The 20674-nt window shown below is 37.2% G+C and overlaps 1 protein-coding gene across 1 annotated transcript in view; it reads left to right on the top strand.

Annotated features, from left to right (window-relative positions):
- Positions 1-8147: 8147 nt before the first annotated feature.
- Positions 8148-20674, top strand: part of ZC3H12B (zinc finger CCCH-type containing 12B) — a 46239-nt gene continuing 33712 nt past the window's right edge. The window contains exon 1 of the mRNA XM_068962995.1: positions 8148-8755. Coding sequence (XP_068819096.1) covers positions 8148-8755 — 608 coding nt within the window. The remainder of the gene's footprint in view (positions 8756-20674) is intronic.

The raw sequence follows: 20674 nt of genomic DNA, 5'->3' as shown, positions 1-20674 counted from the left end.
ACAGCAGCTGGAACATCCTCTTTCTCCCTGGTCACCTCACTTTTTCAACAAAAGTAACTATATTCCTTTAGCCATCTTCACCACTAATGTTAAGAATGAACCATTAATTAAGGCATATCATCACATTAATCTTCATATATTTGTAACTTTAAAAGTTTTTCCTTATTCAGTAAATTATCACACTTTCCTTTAAAACTCATGTTCCCCTAATTTTTTTTTTCTGATTCTAATATTTTATTTTATTTTATTTTTACATTTTATTTATTTATTTATTTATTTTACTTTACAGTACTGTATTGGTTTTGCCATACATTGTAGGTTCGACACAGGATACAGGATATTTGGGGCTGGTGGACTGCGATGTCCCCTATACTTTTTAACAGTTAATCATATGTTACAGTTTGTAACTATGAACTATGTAATTATTTGATTATTGTCTATCTCCACCCCCACCAGCACTACTATAAGCACCATAAGATCAGAATTCTTGTCCGTTTTTACACCCCAGCAGCTAACATGCCTCCTGGGCCATAGTCAGCATTAAATAGATGCTAATTAATTAATTAGTCTGAAAATTACTCTAAGTATTGTATCTTTCTTGAATTCTTCATTATCCCTTTAACCACCACCCCCTACCTCCCACCCTACTGATAAAATTGAACATTCCTTCTTCTGTATATCAATGAAAATTTTCAAGTAACTTGAAGGACCAAAATACATCTCTGTTTTCCCAGGACATCTTCAGTTCATGCCTATTGTCCTGAGAAAATTATCAGTGATGCTTCTTCATTCTCAAAAGTGTCCCTACCTGGACTATATTTGAGATGATTTCCCTCTAAATTGTGTTTCAGCATTTCTAGAGCCACTTACAGCTATTTTTTAAATTAGTTTAACAGTTCTTTGAAGGCAGGATCAGTTCTGATCTCTCCTTCTAGACCTGGGGCTTATCACAGTGCCTGTCAACCAGTGACTATTCTTTTAAATGAAAACACTTTCCTGCTATCTTTGCCTTAAGACGTTTGCATTGTAAGAAAAAATAAACACAGAAATCAAATGACGCTTACATATATCTACATGGGTTTTAGGACAGATAACCAGCGTTTCTCTTTAAAAGTTGCTTCAGGTTTTAAAAGGTAATCAAAGTTTATGTCTACCAAGTAATTTATTTATCTTCTACCTTAGATTATTGAGTAGGAAACTCACAATAATAACTAGACATTTGATCTGCTAGCTAACAGCAGTCAAATTTATCTTTTACAGGTACCTTTCATTGGCCAGGAAAAATATACACTTAGTCATATAAACTGTTGCTTTTGAATTTCTTTGGATCTTTGAATAAATTCAGGGGACATTTTTTCAATTCCCCATGTGCACTAGAAATTATTTTCAAGAGAGTAAGTCAGTAGTAAACATGGAACTTATAAAGCAAGTAAGCTTTACAATTCATAACAGTAGATGAATGGAGATGTAACAGTGAAGTGGATGTCTATGCATTTAAACTAAGCAAAAAGTTAAAAGAAATGAGTGGTAATATAATCTTTACAGAAGTCACTATATGCTGCCTAAATGTCAGTTCTGAGATGCCAGTTCTTTGTGCATATGTTTTTTCCAAATGTGACTCTACTAAGATATGCTGCTGCTGCTGCTAAGTCGCTTCAGTCGTGTCCAACTCTGTGCGACCCCATAGACGGCAGCCCACCAGGCTCCTCCGTCCCTGGGATTCTCCAGGCAAGAACACTGGAGTGGGTTGCCATTTCCTTCTCCAATGGATGAAAGTCAAAAGTGAAAGGGAAGTCACTCAGTCGTGTCCGACTCTTCACAACCCCATGGACTGCAGCCCACCAGGCTCCTCCATCCATGGGACTTTCCAGGCAAGAGTACTGGAGTGGGGTGCCATTGCCTTCTCTGATTAAGATATGCAGTTATCCATATTATTCTTTAAAAAAGCTGCTGGTGACTTTTTCTTCTTGTTTATATGAGCAGTATTGAGATGTTAACTGGAAAATCCTAGTACACCAGTAACAGATAATCTGGTTTAAATTAGTGAGCACAGCTACTATCTGAAGAGCTTTTAAGTGCTCACAGGTCTATATAGTCTTGCCTTACTGTCAGTATTTTCTTTGCTTTTTTAAAACCAAACTACCGGTGGTGTCTGTTGTCCTCTTTACATATACTGAGAACCTACTATGTTCTGTTCACTTTTCTAAGCACTTTCCTTACTCATTTGATGCAATCCTTGTTCTGTGAAGTAACTATTCATATCCTCAATACATATATGAAGAAACTGAGGCTCGAGGCAAGAGAAAAACCTTGACCTGATTACAACTCAAACCTGAAGGGACAGATGATGTAGCTGAAAGAAGTTTAGAAATAAAATTGCCCCTTGACCCTAATCTATAATTAATGTTATTTTAAAATATTCTAGTTTCTCATGCAAATTGAGTTGATTTTATCTTTTTTACAGTATAATAAATACAATTACAATAGATAAAAGAGGGTACAGATACAATTCATGAGTATGCACACAACTTTTTCCTTAACTGAAGCACACATCTCTATTTGCGACCCTTATAACCAGTTGCAATTGCTTGAAAACAATTTTAGTGATTTTCCATTGTCTCCAGTAGATAGGGACAATGATATTTTGCAAAAAAATAAAAAAATAAAAAATGTGATGCTAGAGAAGTTGTCCTCTTCAGGAGTGAAGCTCAGCTTTAGTAAGAATGTGTGTGTGTGTGTGTGTGTGTGTGTGTGTGTGTGTGTGTGTTTTAGTCAGTCATGTCCAACTCTTTGTGACCTCATGGACTGTAGCCTGCCAGGCTCTTCTGTCACAGAATTCTCCAGGCAAGAATACTGGAGTGGGTTGCCATTCCCTTCTCCAGGGGATCTTCCTGATCCGGGGATGGAGCCCAGATCTCTTGCATTGCAGGCAGATTCTTTACTGTCTGAGCCACCAGGGAAGCCCAACAAGAAGAATATGGTATGATATTTGGAAATTTTACCTGACACAGACTTCCCTGTAGCTCAAACAGTAAAGAGGCAATGCAGGAGACCCAAGCTCAATCTCTGGGTCAGGAAGATCCTTGGGAGAAGGGAATGGGAGTCCACTCCAGTATTCTTGCTTGGAGAATCCCATGGACAGTGGAGCCTGGCAAGCTACAGTCCGTGGGGTCGCAAAGAGTCAGATATGACTGAGCAACTAACACTACCTGACATAAAGGAATAAAGAGTTCTTTGAAGGATGTATATGTTTCTTACCCTGTTGAAATGCCATGTTTCCCTTCAAGTTTTTGTGATAAGCAGTTAAATTTGGCTATGATTTTTTTTGAGAGGGGAAGAATTAAAGCACTGTGACCATCACTGAAAATTTTGTGTCTAGAATTAGTAGAAAAATAGAGATTCTTAGGAGTCTCTGTAGCACAATGGATACCACTTTGGATTTCTAGAGACTATATTTTTTTACAGAAGGTGAGTGCAAACATTTTTTATTGAAATATAGGTGATGTGCAATATTATTAGTTCCAGGTTTACAACATAGTGATCTGATATCTAAATACATTACAAAATGATCACCCTAAATAGTCTATAACCACTTGACACCATACAAAATTATTACAGTATTATTAGTTATATTCCTTATGCTGTACATTAGACTTATTTATTTTATTGTTGGAATAATAAATCCAATAAATAATAAATAATAACAAATAATAAATCTTAATCTGCTTCACCTATTTCACCCAACCCTCACTCCCACAACCTCACTCCAAGCAGCAACCATCAGTTTGTTCTCTGATCTATCATTCTGTTTCTGTTTTGTTATGTTTATTTATTTATTTTGTTTTTTAGATTCCACATGTATGTGAAATTTAGAGTATTTGTCTTTCTCTGTCTGACTTATTTCACTTAATATCCTCTAGGGAATTCCCTGGAGGTACAGTGGTTAGAATTCTGCATTTTCACTGCCAAGGGCCCAGGTTTGATTCCTGGTTGGGGAACTAAGATCCCACAAGCTGCACTACAAGGCAACAACAAACAAAACATAATGCCTACTAGGTCCATTCATGTTCTTTCAAAAGGCAAGATTTCTTTCTTTTTTATAGCTGAATAATATTCCATTGTTTGTGTGTATATATATCTCCCAGATATTTTCATCCATTCATCTATTGATGGATACTTAAAATTATTTCATATCTTGGTTACTGTAAATATTGCTGCAATGAACATAAGGGTGCATATATCTTTTTGAGTTGGTGTTTTTGCTTACTTTATATCCATAAGTGGGAATACTGGTAGTCTTATTTTTCTTTTTTAAAGAACCTGCATGCTATTTTCCACATTGCCTGTGACAATTTACATCCACACCAATAGTTCAGGAGGGTTCTCTTTTCTCCACATCCTCATCAACACTTGTTATGTGTTGTCTATTCAATGATAGCCATTCTGACAGGTGGGAAGTGATACTGTTCCGATACATTTCGCTGATGATTAATGAAGTTAAGCATTTTTTCATGTGTCAGAGATTGGCCATCTGTATGTCTTCTTTGGAGAAATGTCTACTCAGGTCCTCTGATATTTAATCAGAAAGTTTGGGGGGGTGTTATTGAGTTGTATGAGTTATTTATATATTTTTTATATCAAGCCTTTATCAAACATATTATTTTCAAATATCTTATCCTATTTAGTAGGTTGCTTTACTTTCGTTGATAATTTCCTTCACTATGTAAGCACTTTTTAGTCTGATGTAGTCTCATTTTTTTTTTTTCCTTTTGTTGCAGGATTGTAAGGACACACCAAAAAAGTGTTGCTAAGACTGATGGCAAGAACATACTGCCTATATTTTCTTTTAAGTGTTCTATGGTTTCAGGTCTTACACTTCAATATTTAATCAATTTTGAATTTATTTTTGTATGTAGTATAATAATTTAGTCCAGTTTGATTCTTTTACATACAGGTATTCAATTTTTCCCAACACCATTTTTAATTTATTTTTAATTGGAGTATAGTTGCTTTACCATGATGTGTTGGTTTCTGCTACACAGCAATGTGAATTAACTATAAGTATATCTATATCTCCTCCCTCTTGAGCCTCCCTCTGCCTCGCCCCAATCCCAGCCCTCTAGGTCATCACAGAGCACTGAGCTGAGTTCCCTGTGCTATACAACTGCTTCCCACTTGCTAACTATTTTGCACTTGATATTGTATATATGTCAGTGCTGCCTTCTCAATTCATCCCACTCTGTCCTCCCCAACACCATTTATTGAAGAAGCTCTCTTTTCCCCATTGTATATTCTTGTCTCCTTCGTCACAAATTAATTGATCCTATAGGCATTGGCTTATTTGGGGTCTCTCTCCCATTGATTTATGTGTCTTTTTGTACCAAGTTACATGCTGGTTTAATTACTATAGCTTTGTAGTAAAGTTTTAAGTAAAGGAGTGTGATACCTCTAGCTTTTTTTTTTTTTTTTTCTCAAAATTGCTTTGACTATCCAGGGCCTTTCATGGTTCTATATAAACTTTACAATTATTTGTTCTAGTCCTGTGAAAAGTGCTATTGATGCTTTGATTGAGATTGCATTGAATCTGTAGATCACTTTGTGTAATATGGATGTCTTAATAATATTAATTCTTCTAATCCATGAGCAAGGTATATCTTCTATTTGTTTGTGTATTCTTCAATTTATTTTGTCAATGTCTTATCCTGTTCAGAGTACAGGCTTTTCACCACCCCAGTTAAATTTATTCCTAAGTATTTGATTCTGTTTGATGCAATTATAAGTGGGATTGTTAATTTTTTCTTTCTGATAGATGGTTTTTATTGTATAGAAAAACTACAGACTTCTGTGCATTAATTTTGTATCCTGTAACTTTAGTGAATTCATTTATCAGATATAATAGTTTTTTTTTTTTTTTTGGTGGAGTCTTTAGGGTTTCTGTATATAGTATCATGTCATCTGCAAGAACTTTGACTTCTTTCTAATTTGGATTACTTTCATTTCTTTTTCTTGTATAATTGTGATTAGAACTTTCAATACTCAGTTGAATAAAGGCAGTGAGAGTGGGCAAATTTATCTTGTTCCTGATCTTAGAGGAAGTGTTTTCTGAATTTCACAATTGAGTATATTCTTGATTGTAGGGGCATATAAGGCCTTTATTATGTTTAGGTATGTTACTTCTATTCCCACTTTCTGGAGAGGTTTTATTGTAAACAGACGCTGCTGCTGCTGCTAAGTCGCTTCAGTCATGTCCAACTCTATGTGAACCCATAGACGGCAGCCCACCAGGCTCCTTCGTCCCTGGGATTCTCCAGGCAAGAACACTGGAGTGGGTTGCCATTTCCTTCTCCAATGCATGAAAGTGAAAAGTGAAAGTAAAGTTGCTCACCTGTGTCCGAATCTTAGCGACCCCATGGACTGCAGCCTATCAGGCTTTGCCATCCATGGGATTTTCCAGGCAAGAGTATTGGAGTGGGGTGTCATTGCCTTCTCTGAAACAGACGCTAAATTTTGTCAAAAGCTTTTTCTGCATCAATTGAAGTGACCATATGATTTTATTCAATTTGTTAATGTGGTGAATCACAATGATTTGCGGATATTGAAAGATCTTTGCATCCCTTTGATAAATATTACTGAATCATGGTGTGTGAACCTTCTAACTTACTGTTGAATTTAGTTTGGTAATACTTTGTTGAGTGTTTTTGCATTTATGTTTATCAGTGATGTTTGCCTGCAATTTTCTTATTTAGATTATCTTTGTCTATATATATATTTTTTAAATCAGGGTAATACTGGCTTGAAAGCAGCATTGAAAGCATTTTCTCCTCTTCAATTTTTGAAATAGTCTGAGGAGAGTCAGTAGCTCTTTATAAAGTGTTTGGTAGAATTTATCTGTGAAGCTATACTGGTGTTAGACTTTTGTTTGTTGAGAAGTTTTAAATTATAGATTTAATTTCATTCCTGGCAATTGGTTTGTTTTTATTTTTGTCTATTTCTTCCTGATTAGACTTGGTAGACTATATTTCTAAAAATGTATCCATTTCTTTTAGGTTGTCCATTTTTGGAGCATATATTTGTTTATAGTAATTTACTTGTTATTCTTTGTATTTCTGTGCTCTCAGTTGTAAATTTTTCTTTTCATTTATGATTTTATTTATCTAGGCCCTCTCTCTTTTTGATGTGTCTGTTACTCACTCAGTAGTGTCCAACTCTCTGAGACCCCATGTACTCTAGCCCACCAGGGTCCTCTGTCCATGTGATTCTTTAGGTGAGAATACTGGAGTGGGTAGCAAGTCCCTTTTCCAGGGGACTTTCCTGACCCAGGGATTGAACCTGGGTCTTCCACATTGGAGGCAGATTCTTTACCATCTGAGCCACCGGGGAAACCCTCTGTTTGATTAGTTCTGGCTAAAGGTTTTTCAATTTTGTATATCTTTTCAAAGAACCAGTTCTTAAATTTCATTAATCTTTTCTATTGCTTTTTAGTCTCTTTTTCACTTATTTCTGCTGTAATCTTTATTATTTATTTCCTTCTACTAACTGTGGATTTTTTCTTTTTCTAATTCCTTTAACTTAGGTTGGTTTGTTTGAGGTTTTTCTTGTTTCCTGAGTTAGGATTGAATCACTATAAACTTCCCTCTTAGAACTACTTTCCTGCAGCCCTATAGATTTTTGTGTCATTGTGTTAACATTTTTATTCCAAGATTTTTTTTTTAATTTTCTCTTTGATTTCTTCAATGACCCATTGATTGTTTAGTAGCATGCTGTTTAGATGCCACGTGTTTGTTTGTTTGTTTTTTAGTTGTTTTTCTTGTAGTTGATTTTAGTCTCATACTGCTGTGATCTGAAAAGACATTCAATATTATTTTGAGTCCAATCATTTTAAGCAGAAAAATATATCAGACAGCCTGTAGTTTCTTAGGAAGAAAGCACCATATTTAAAATAATTTTCCATAAGTTTACTAAACATGATTATGATATGTGTGTTTATTTGTAGGAACTGGTAACATCTAAACATAACAAACCAAACAGGCAAACTCTTGTGCCACCACTGCCACCACATTTTATGCAAAGGAATGCCAATGTACATGACTTCCAAGCAGGCTAAAAAGAAAAAAGCTGATTAGACCTTAGACTGACCACTCAACGGAATGACAGCCACCTCTGCAGTGGAAACACCAAAAATGAAGAAGAGTGCCTCCAAGGAAGAGAAGCAGCAGTCTAAGCAAGAGAATACGGAGCAAGGCAATCCTGATTCTGAAGTGTGGCTGGGCTGTGAGAGTGATCCTGAACAAATGAGCCTTAAAAACAGCACCAATGACAATAGCTGCCAACTGGGAGATGTTCAATTGAATAAAAAGGAGATCCTTTCTAAGCCACACCGCCAGCTATGTAGATCACCCTGCCTAGATCATCCAAGCTTCTCCCAGAGCAGCATTCTACATGATGGGAAGCTTGACTTGGAAAAAGAATACCAAACCAAGATGGATTTTGCTTTAAAGTTGGGTTATGCAGAGGAACAGATTCAATCAGTGCTGAACAAGCTGGGTCCAGAATCGCTTATTAATGATGTATTGGCAGAGCTTGTCAGACTTGGGAACAAAGGTGATTTGGAAGGGCAAGTCAACCTGAATCTGTTAGGGCCTCGAGGGCCCAGCTCCAGAGAGATCACAAGCCCTGAGCTGTCTCTTGAAGATGAAATAGACAACAGTGATAATTTGAGGCCAATTGTCATAGATGGAAGTAATGTGGCAATGAGGTAAGACTGGTATATTTTCTCTCTCTTTCTTTAAAACTGCCTTGACCTCATAGAAATTGGCTTCCTTTACAATATGGGAGGCCCTTAGTTGTCTGTGATTTATGCTCCTCTTGATGGACAGATGCTAAAATGATCCTGACTGGCCTTTTATATTGCCTTTGAAATTGTTGCCATCTTGTTTTCAGGTGTTCTGAAAGCACCTTAGACATCAGTGATACTTCAGAGGAGATGTAACCAACCAGCATTTGTTCCTCTTGAGGTCCCCTCTCCCACCTCTACTTGGCTAAACAAATCATCCTGAAAATAGTGCTTTTATAATGTCTTTTGGGGGCTTACTTGGGAGCTTTCAGTAATTGAAAATTTCCAAGCTTACCTCAAATTTGTATCCCTTTGCTTGACTTTGTGATTTGATCTTTTCCTCCTCCTACTTGATTGCATCTCTCATGTGTACTGCATTTATATTAATCTCTTTAACAAACTCCATTTAAATTGTGATGATTCCTACCCCCACTGCATGGGTTTATGTCATTTTCCAGTCTAGGAGTGATCACCTCCTCGTCTTTATACCCTTCAAGTTGTATTACAACCACAAGTACCATTATGACTTTTCTCATCCCAATGATTGTTTCTGAGCTGAAGTAACATGGTAGACTGAATAATAGTCCCCTAATGATGTCCATATCCTAATCCTTAGAATCTGAGAATATATTTTCTTACATGATAAAAAGGAACTTTGAAAATGTGATTAAGCTAATGACCTTGAGATGGGGAAAATTATCCTGTATTTTATGGTGGGCTCAATGTAACCTCAAGGGTCCTTTTAAGAGGGAGGGAGGCAACAGGCTCAGAATAAATAGTAGGTGATTTGATGACAGAAACAAGAAGTTGAAGAGATGTAAGAAAGAGACCGTGAGCCAAGGAATGTGAGCAGCCTTCAGAAACTGAAGAAGTTAAGGGAAGTATTCTTCTCTGCAGCCAGCAGAAATAACACAGCCTTGCCAATATCTTGATTTTTCAGGCAAAAATACTGAAATGTTCTCAATATTGGAGAGTATTCTCAACCCAGGGATCTTCTTGACCCAGGAAATGAACCTGCATCTCCCATGTCCCTTGCATTGCAGGCAGATTCTTTATCTCCTGAGCCAGTGAGTGAAAGTCATTCAGTTGTGTCTGACTCTTGGCGACCCCATGGACTATACAGTCCATGAAATTCTCCAGGCCAAAATACTGGAGTGGGTAGCCTTTCCCTTCTACAGGGGATCTTCTCAACTCAGGGTTGAACTCAGGTCCCCCACATTACAGGCAGATTCTTTACCAGCTGAACCAGAAGGGAAGTCCAAGTATACTGAAGCAGGTAGGCTATCCCTTCTCCAGGGGATCTTCCTGACCCAGGAATCAAACTGGGGTCTCCTGCATTGCAGACGGATTCTTTACCAACTGAGCTATGGCTTCCCTGATACCACATACAAAAATTAAGCAAGAATGAGTTAAATACCTAAATATAAGACCACAAGCCATAAAATTTCTAAAGGAAAACATAGGCAGAACACTTTTTGACATAAATCATAACAATATGCTTTTAAACCTGTCTTCTAAAGCAAAGAAAATTAAAGTAAAAGTAAACAAATGGCATGAAATTAGACTTAAAAGCTATTGCATAACAAAGGAAACCTTTGACAAAATGAAAAGAAAGCCTACTGAATAGAAGAAAACATTTGCTAGTCATCTGACTCTTAGGATTAATGTCCAAAATGCATAAACAGTGCATACAATTCAATATTTTTTTAAAAGCCAAACAATTCAATTTAAAAATGAGCATAAAACTTGAATAGATATGTTTCCAAAGAAGACATACAGATGGTCAATAGGCACATGAAAGGACGCTCAACACTGCTAATAATCAGGAAAATGAAAATCAAAACTATGGTGAGACATCACCTCACACATGTCAGAATGGCTATTGTCAAATAGACCACAAAAAATAGCAAGTGTGTTGGTGAAGATGTGGAGAAAAGAGAGTCCTACTGTACTGTTGATGGGAATGTAAAGTGGTATAGCCATTATAAAAAGAGCAAGGATATTTTTCAAGAGAGTAAAAATAGAACTATTATATGATCCAACTATTCCACTCCTGTGTATATATCTGAAGGAAAAAAAAAAAAAACACACACACACTGATTTGGAAAATATATATATATACACACACAGCCCAATGTTCACAGTAGCATTATTTACAATAGCCAAGATATGGAAGCAAACTTAGTGTCCATAAGCTGATGACTGGATAAAGGAGCTGTGGTATATATGCAATGAAATATTACTCAGCCATAAAAAAGAATGAAAATTGACTATTTGCAACAGTATCGGTGAATCTAGAGTGTATTATGATTAGTGAAAAAGTCAGACAGAGAAAGGCAAATATTGTATGCTATCACTTATATGTGGAATCTAAAAAATAAGATGGAATATAACAAAATGGAAACAGACTCAAGTATATAAAGAGAACACTAATGATTACTACTGGGAAGAAAGATGGAGGAGAGGCCAAATAGGGTTAGGATATTGAGAGATACCTAGTACTATGTATAAAATAAATAACATACAAGGATATATTTTACATCACAAAAAATACAGTCAATATTTTATTAAAAAAAAAAAAAACTTTGCTGATGTTCAGTCACTAAGTCATGTCCAACTCTTTGCAACCCCACGGACTGCAGCACAGCAAGCTTCCTTGTCCTTCACTATCTCCTGGAACTGGCTCAAATTTATGTCCATTGAGTCACTGATGCTATCTATTGAATGGCTATGTTGTACATCTGAAACTATTATAGTATTGTAAATCAACTGTACTTTAATAAAAATAAAAAATATAATATTTGAAGAAAGGATTCTGTAAATGTATTCCCTGCTATTAGAAACTGTGTCAAGTGTTCTTAATAAAACTAATGGCCACATACTATATTGCAGGAGTACTGGAGTAAGATTTTAATACAAACTGTCATTTATAACTTGTGTGGCCTTGGGCAGTTATTCAATATCTGAACTCAATCTCTGCTCATCTGCAGGCTAAATCAGAATATGCAAAGTACTTGGCACAGAATAAATTATAAATATTAGTTTCATTTTATTCATCTGAAGTCAGAAAACGTAAGTTCTCACTTTGTACATATTATCTATAACAAGTGTTCCCAAGTCATTTAACCTTGCTGAACTCTAGATTTCTAATCTGTAAAACACAGTTTTTTGAAGATTATACAGAACTATATATTAAAATGTACCTTCAGATAGTCTGCTAAGCAATTCCTGCTAAATATTCCATGTATGGCTCAAAACACTTGCCCCCATCCCCAGAGACGTGGAAGCATCCAGTACTGTGCTATGTGCTCTGGGAAAAAAATAGGGACATATAAAACAAGGTCCTGCCCTCAAAGACAATGGGATAATCAGGTGAAAAACCTGCTAGTATAAGATGCTCTGATTGTTTACGGTGTTAGAGAATGCTTTAATTTCATTTTCTTACATATAGCTGTCCAGTTTTCCCAGCATCACTTATTGAAGAGACTGTCTTTTCTCCATTGCATATTCCTGCCTCCTTTATTGCAGATTAATTGACCATAAGTGTATGGGGAATTTTTTCTGGGGTCTTTATTATGTTTCATTAAGCTACGTGTCTGTTTTGTAACCAGTAACATACTCTTTTGATTACTGTAGTTCTGTAGCATATTCTGAAGCCAGAGCACATGACTACTCAGTTTGTTCATTCTCTAGTTCTTTGGCTATTTGAGGTATTTTTTTCATAAAAATTTTAAAATTATTTGTTTTATTTTTTTCCTATGAAAAAATATTTTGGTGTATTGATAGGAACTGCATTGAAACTGTAGATTACATTGGGTACTATAGTCACTTTAATAATATTAATTATTAGTGATAAATAGATATAAGGGACTAGATCTGATAGAATGCCTGATGAACTATGGACAGAAGTTCGTGACATTGCACAGGAGACAGGAATCAAGACCATCCCCAAGAAAAACAAATGCAAAAAAGCAAAAGGGCTGCCTGAGGAGCCCTAACAAATAGTTGTGAAAAGAAAAGCAAAAAGCAAAAAATAAAAGGAAAGATATACTCATTTCAATGCAGAGTTCCAAAGAATAGCAAGGAGAGATAAGAAAGCCTTCCTCAGCGAACAATGCAAAAAAATAGAGAAAAACAATAGAATGGGAAAGACTAGAGATCTCTTCAAGAAAATTAGAGGTACCAAGGGAACATTTTATGCAAAGATGGGCTCAAAAAAGGACAGAAATGGTAGGGACCTAACAGAAGCAGAAGATATTAAGAAGAGGTGGAAAGAATACAAAGAAGAACTGTACAAGAAAGATCTTCATGACCCAGATAATCATGATGATGTGATCACTCACACTCACCTAGAGCCAGGCATCCTGGAACGTGAAGTCAAGTGGGCTTTAGGAAGCATCACTACGAACAAAGCTGCTGGAGGTGATGGAATTCCAGTTGAGCTATTTCAAACCTAAAAGATCATGCTGTGAAAGTGCTACACTCAATATGTCAGCAAATTTTGAAAACTCAGCACTGGCCACAGGACTGGAAAAGGTCAGTTTTCATTCCAATCCCAAAGAAAGGCAATGCCAAAGAATGTTCAAACTACCGCATAATTGCACTCATCTCACACGCTATTGAAGTAATGCTCAAAATTCTCCAAGCCAGGCTTCAGCAATACATGAACTGTGAACTTCCAGATGTTCAAGCTGGTTTTAGAAAAGGCAGAGGAACCAGAGATCAAACTGCCAACATCTTCTGGATCATCAAAAAAGCAAAGAGAGTTCCAGAAAAGCATCTATTTCTACTTTATTGACTATGCCAAAGCCTTTGACTGTATGGATCACAAGAAACTGTGGAAAAATCTGAAAGAGATAAGAATACCAGACCACCTAATCTGCCTCCTGAGAAACTTATATGCAGGTCAGGAAGCAACAATTAGAACTGGACATGGAACAACAGACTGGCTCCAAATAGGAAAAGGAGTATGTAAAGGCTGTATATTGTCACCCTGCTTATTGAACTTATATGCAGAGTACATCATGAGAAACGCTGGGCTGGAGGAAGCACAAGCTGGAACCAAGATTGCTGGGAGAAATGTCAATAACGTCAGATATGCAGATGACACCACCCTTATGGCAGAAAGTGAAGAAGAACTAGAGCCTCTTGATGAAAGTGAAAGAGGAGAGTGAAAAACTTGGCTTTAAGCTCAAAATTCAGAAAATTAAGATTTGGTATCAGGTCCCATCACTTCATGGAAAATTGATGGGGAAACAGTAGACACAGTGGCTGACTTTATTTTTCTGGGCTCCAAAATCACTGTAGATGGTGATTGCAGCCATGAAATTAAAAGATGCTTACTCCTTGGAAGGAAAGTTATGACCAACCTAGGCAGCATATTAAAAAGCAGATACAATGCTTTGGCAACAAAAGTCCTTCTAGTCAAGACAATGGTTTTTCCAATGGCAATGTATGGATTTGAGAGTTGGTCTATGAAGAAAGCTAAGTGCCGAATAATTGATGCTTTTGAAGTGTTGTGTTGGAGAATGCTCCTGAGAGTCCCTTGGACTGCAAGGAGATACAACCAATCCATCCTAAAGGAGATCAGTCTTGGGTGTTACTTGGAAAGACTGATGTTGAAGCTGAAGCTTGAATGCTTTGGCGACCTGATGCAAAGAGCTGATTCATTGGAAAAGACCCTGATTCTAGGAAAGATTGAGGGCAGGAGGAGAAGGGGATGACAGAAATTGGATGGCATCACTGACTCAATGGACTTGAGTTTGAGTAAACTCTGGAAGTTGGTGATGGACAGGGAGGCCAGGTGTGCTGCAGCACTTGGGGTTGAGAAGAGACAGACAGGACTGAGTGACTAATCTGAACTGAACTGAACTGAATTCAAAAACAGGTAGTATCTTTCAATCTATTTGTGTTTTCCTCAACTTCTTTCATCATCTTATAGTTTTCTGAGCACATGGCATTTACCTTCTTAGGTAGCTTTCAGTTCAGTCGTTCAGTCGTGTCCAACTCTTTTTGACTCCATGAACCACAGCACACCAGGCCTCCCTGTCCATCACCAACTACGAGAGTCCACCCAAACCCATGTGCATTGAGTCGGTGATGCTATCCAGCCATCTCATCCAATGTCGTCCCCTTCTCCTCCTGCCCTCAATCTTTCCCAGCGTCAGGGTCTTTTCCAATGAGTAAACTCTTCACATCAGGTGGCCAAAGTATTGGAGTTTCAACTTCAACATCAATCCTTCCAATGAACACCCAGGACTGACCTCCTTTAGAATGAATTGGTTGGATCTCTTTGCAGTCCAAGAGACTCTCGAGAGTCTTCTCCAACACCACAATTGAAAAGCATCAATTCTTTGGCGCTCGGTTTTCTTCATAATCCAACACTCATATCCATACATGACTATTGGAAAAACCATAACCTTGACTAGACGGTCCTTTGTTGACAAAGTAATGACTCTGCTTTTTACTATGTTGTCTAGGTTGGTCATAACTTTCCTTCCAAGGAGTAAGTCTCTGCTAATTTCATGGCTGCAGTCACCATCTGCAGTGACTTTGGAGCACAGAAAAATAAAGTCTGACACTGTTTCCACTGTTTTCCCATCTATTTCCCATGAAGTGATGGGACTGGATGTCATGATCTTAGTTTTCCGAATATTGAGCTTTAAGCCAAATTGTTCACTCTCCTCTTTCACTTTCATCAAGAGGCTCTAGTTCTTCTTCACTTTCTGCCATAAGGGTGGTGTCATCTGCATATCTGACGTTATTGATATTTCTCCCAGCAATCTTGGTTCCAGCTTGTGCTTCCTCCAGCCCAGCGTTTCTCATGATGTACTCTGCATATAAGTTCAATAAGCAGGGTGACAATATACAGCCTTGACACACTCCTTTTCCTATTTGGAACCACTCTGTTGTTCCATGTCCAGTTCTAATTGTTGCTTCCTGACCTGCATATAAGTTTCTCAAGAGGCAGGTCAGGTGGTCTGGTATTCTTATCTCTTTCAGATTTTTCCACAGTTTCTTGTGATCCATACAGTCAAAGGCTTTGGCATAGTCAATAAAGCAGAAATAGATGTTTTTCTGGAACTCTCTTGCTTTTTTGATGATCCAGTGGATGTTGGCAGTTTGATCTCTGGTTCCTCTGCCTTTTCTAAAACCAGCTTGAACATCTGGAAGTTCACAGTTCATGTATTGCTGAAGCCTGGCTTGGAGAATTTTGAGCATTACTTCAATAGCGTGTGAGATGAGTGCAATTATGCGGTAGTTTGAACATTCTTTGGCATTGCCTTTCTTTGGGATTGGAATGAAAACTGACCTTTTCCAGTCCTGTGGCCAGTGCTGAGTTTTCAAAATTTGCTGACATATTGAGTGTAGCACTTTCACAGCATGATCTTTTAGGTTTGAAATAGCTCAACTGGAATTCCATCACCTCCAGCAGCTTTGTTCGTAGTGATGCTTCCTAAGGCCCACTTGACTTCACATTCCAAGATGCCTGGCTCTAGGTGAGTGTGAGTGATCACATCATCATGATTCTGGGTCATGAAGATCTTTCTTGTACAGTTCTTCTTTGTATTCTTGCCACCTCTTCTTAATATCTTCTGCTTCTGTTAGGTCCCTACCATTTCTGTCCTTTTTTGAGCCCATCTTTGCATAAAATGTTTCCTTGGTATCTATAGTTTTCTTGAAGAGATCTCTTGTGTTTCCTATTCTACTGTTTTCCTCTATTTTTTTGCATTGATCACTGAGGAAGGCTTTCTTATCTCTCTTTGCTATTCTTTGGAACTCTGCATTCAAATGAGTATATCTATCCTTTTCTCCTTTTCTTTTTGCTTCTCTTTTCACAGCTATTTGTAAGGCCTCCTCAGGCAGCCATTTTGCTTTTTTGCATTTCTTTTTCTTGGGAATGGTCTTGATCTCTGTCTCCTGTGCAATGTCACGAACTTCTGTCCATAGTTCATCAGGCATTCTGTCTATCAGATCTGGTCCCCTTAAATCTATTTCTCACTTCCACTGTATATTCATAAGGGATTTGATCTAGGTCATACTCGGTAGCTTTATTTGGTGGTTCTAGGTAGCTTTATCCCTAACTATTTTATTATTTTTGACTAGATGGTGAATGAGATTGTTTTCTTAATTTCACTTTCTGAAAGGCCATTGTTAGTGTATAGAAATTCCACAGATTTTTTATATTAAGTTTGTATCCTGTAACATTACTGAATATGTTTATTAGTTCTAGTGTTTTTTTCTGGATAATTTAATGTTTTGTTTATATAGTATCTTTTGATTTAGAATATTAATCCATTGACATTTAAGATAATTATATGTAAGTATGTACTTATTGCCATACTGTTACTTGTTTTCTGATTATTTCTATAGTTCTTCCCTATTCCTGTCTTCCCATAGTTTGATGCTTTTTAGTGGTATCCTTGTGTTCCTTTCTAGATTTGTGTGTATCTATTGTAAATTTTTGCTGTGAGGTTGCCATGAGGCTCAGATATATTGACCTGTAACTATATGTACCTGCTTTTATACATAATTTTATTTTTATAATCATTTTTTAAATTTTAAATTAATTTATTTAGTTTAATTTGAGGCTCAATACTTTACAATATTGCAGTGATTTTTGCAATGCATTGACATGAATCAGCCATGGGTGCACATCTGTTCACCATCCTGAACCCCCTTCCCACCTCCCTCCCCATCCCATCCCTCAGGGTTATTCTAGTGCACCAGCCCTTAGTACCCTGTCTCATGCATCAAACTTGGACTGGCACTCTATTTCCCATGTGATAATATACATGTTTCAATGCTATTTCCTCAAATCATCCCACCCTTGCCTTCTCCCACAGAGTCCAAAAGTCTGTTTTTGCATATGTATCTCTTTTGCTATCTCACATATAGAGTCATCATTACCATCTTTCTAAATTCCATATATATGTGTTAGTATACTGTATTGGTGTTTTTCTTTCTGACTTACTTCACTCGGTATAATAGGTTTCAGTTCCATCCACCTCATTAGAACTGATTTAAATGCATTATTTTTAATGGCTGAGTAATATTCCATTGTGCATATGTACCACAGCCTTCTTTTCCATTCATCTGCCAATGGACATCTAGGTTGCTTCCATGTCCTGGCTATTATAGACAGTGCTGTGATGAACATTGTGGTACATGTGTCTCTTTCTAATCTGGTTTCCTCAGTGCGTGTGCTCACCAGTGGGATTTCTGGGTCATATGGGAGTTCTATTTCCAGGTTTTTAAGGAATCTCCACACTGTTCTCCATAGTGGCTGTACTAGTTTGCATTCCCACCAACAGTATAAGTGGGTTTTTTTTCTCTGCACCCTCCAGCCATTCTGACCAGCATGATATGGTACCTCATTGTGGGTTTGATTTGCATTTCTCTGATAATGAGTGATGTTGAGCATCTTTTCACATATTTGTTAGCCATCTGTGTATCTTCTTTGGAGAAATGTATGTTTAGTTTTTTTGGCCCATTTTTTTGATTGGCTCGTTTATTTTTCTAGAATTGAGCTGCATGTACTGCTTGTATATTTTTGCGATGAATTATTTGTCAGTTGCTTCATTTGCTATTATTTTCTCCCCATTCTGAAGGCTGTCTTTTCACCTGGCTTATAGTTTCCTTTGTTGTGCAAAAGCTTTTATGTTTAGTTTAGGTCCCATTTGTTTATTTTTGCTTTTATTTCCATTAATCTGGGAGGTGGATCATAGAGGATCCACCCGTGATTTATGTCAGTGTTTTGCCTATGTTTTTCTCTAGGAGTTTTATAGTTTCTGGTCTTACGTTTAGATCTATAATCCATTTTGAGTTTATTTTTGTGTATGGTGTTAGAAAGTGTTCTAGTTTCACTGTTTAACAAGTGATTGGCCAGTTTTCTCAGCACGAGTTGTTAAAAGAGATTGTCTTTTCTCCATTGTATATTCTTGTCTCCTTTGTCAAAGATAAGGTGTCCATAGGTGTGTGGATTTATCTCTGGACTTTCTATTTTGTTCAACTGATCTATATTTCTGTCTTTGTGCCAGTACCACACTGCCTTGATAATTGTAGCTTTGTAGTGTAATCTGAAGCCAAGCAGGTTGATTCCTTCAGTTCCATTCTCCTTTCTCAAGATTGCTTTCATTATTCGAGGTTTTTTGTATTTCCATGCAAACTGTGAAATTATTTGTTCTAGTTCTCTGAAAAATACCATTGGTAGTTTGATAGGGATTATATTGAATCTATAGATTGCTTTAGGTAGTATAGTAATTTTCACTACATTGATCCTTCTGATCCATGAACAAAGTATATTTCTCCATCTATTTGTGTCACCTTTGATATCTTTCATCACAGTTTTATAGTTTTCTATATATAGGTCTTTTTTTCCTTTCAGTTCAGTCCCTCAGTCATGTCCGACTCTTTGTGACCCCACGAATCGCAGCACTCCAGGCCTCCCTGTCCATCACCAACTCCTGGAATTCATCCAAATTCATGTGCATCAAGTTGGTGATGCCATCCAGCCATCTCATTCTCTATCGTCCCTTTCTCCTTCTGCCCCCTATCCCTCCCAGCATCAGGGTCTTTTCCAATGAGTCAGCTCTTCGCATGAGGTGGCCAGTGTATTGGAGTTTCAGCTTCAGCATCAGTCCTTCCAGTGAACACCTAGGATGGTCTCCTTTAAAATGGACTGGTTGGATCTCCTTGCAGTCCAAGGGACTCTCAAGAGTCTTCTCCAACACCACAGTTCAAAACCATCAATTCTTTGGCACTCAGCTTTCTTCACAGTCCAAATCTCACATCCATACATGACCACTGGAAAAAACAGCCTTGACTAGACAGACCTTTGTCGGCAAAGTAATGTCTCTGCTTTTGAATATGCTATCTAGGTTGGTAATAACTTTTCTTTCAAAGAGTAGGCATCTTTTAATTTCATGGATGCAGTAACCATCTGCACTGATTTTGGAAGCCAAAAAAAAAATAGTCTGACACTGTTTCCACTGTTTCCCAATCTATTTCCCATGAAGTGATGGGATCAGATGCCATGATCTTAGTTTTCTGAATGTTAAGCTTTAAGCCAACTTTTTCACTCTCCTCTTTCACTTTCCTCAAGAGGCTCTTCAGTTCCTCTTCACTTTCTGCCATAAGGGTGGTGTCATCTGCATATCTGAGGTTATTGACCTTTCTCCCAGCAATCTTGATTCCAGTTTGTGCTTCCTCCAGCCCAGCGTTTCTCAGGATGTACTCTGCATATAAGTTCAATAAGCAGGGTGACAATATATAGCCTTGACATACTCCTTTTCCTATTTGGAACCAGTTTGTTGTTCCATGTCCAGTTGTAACTGTTGCTTCCTGACCTGCATATAGGTTTCTCAAGAGGCAGGTTTCTTAGCACTGCTTTTTCTGAATCCCATAGGTTTGGGGTTTTTGTGTTTTCATTTTCACTCATTTCTATGCATATTTTGATCTTTTTTGATTTCTTCTGTGATTTGTTGGTTATTGAAAAGCATGTTGTTTAGCCTCCATATCTTTGTATTTTAAATAGTTTTTTTTTTTTTTTCCTGTAGTTGACATCTAATCTTACTGCATTATAATCAGAAAAGAGGATTGAAATGATTTCTATTTTTTTTGAAATTACCAAGGTTCAATTTATGGCCCAAGATTGATCTATCCTGGAGAAGGTTCCTGTGCACTTGAGATAAGGGTGAAATTCATTGTTTGGGGGTGAAATGTCCTATAGATATCAATTAGGCCAAACAGTTGTGTTTCCTTGCTGATTTTCTGTTTATTTGCTCTATCCATAGGTGTGAGTGATGTATTAAAGTGTCACACTACTATTGTGTTACTGTT

This window comes from Capricornis sumatraensis, chromosome X (genome assembly GCF_032405125.1).
Source record: "Capricornis sumatraensis isolate serow.1 chromosome X, serow.2, whole genome shotgun sequence".
Classification (NCBI taxonomy): Eukaryota; Metazoa; Chordata; class Mammalia; order Artiodactyla; family Bovidae; genus Capricornis; species Capricornis sumatraensis.
The sequence above is the reverse complement of the archived record's forward strand: the minus strand, read 5'-3'. Positions and strand labels throughout refer to the sequence as shown.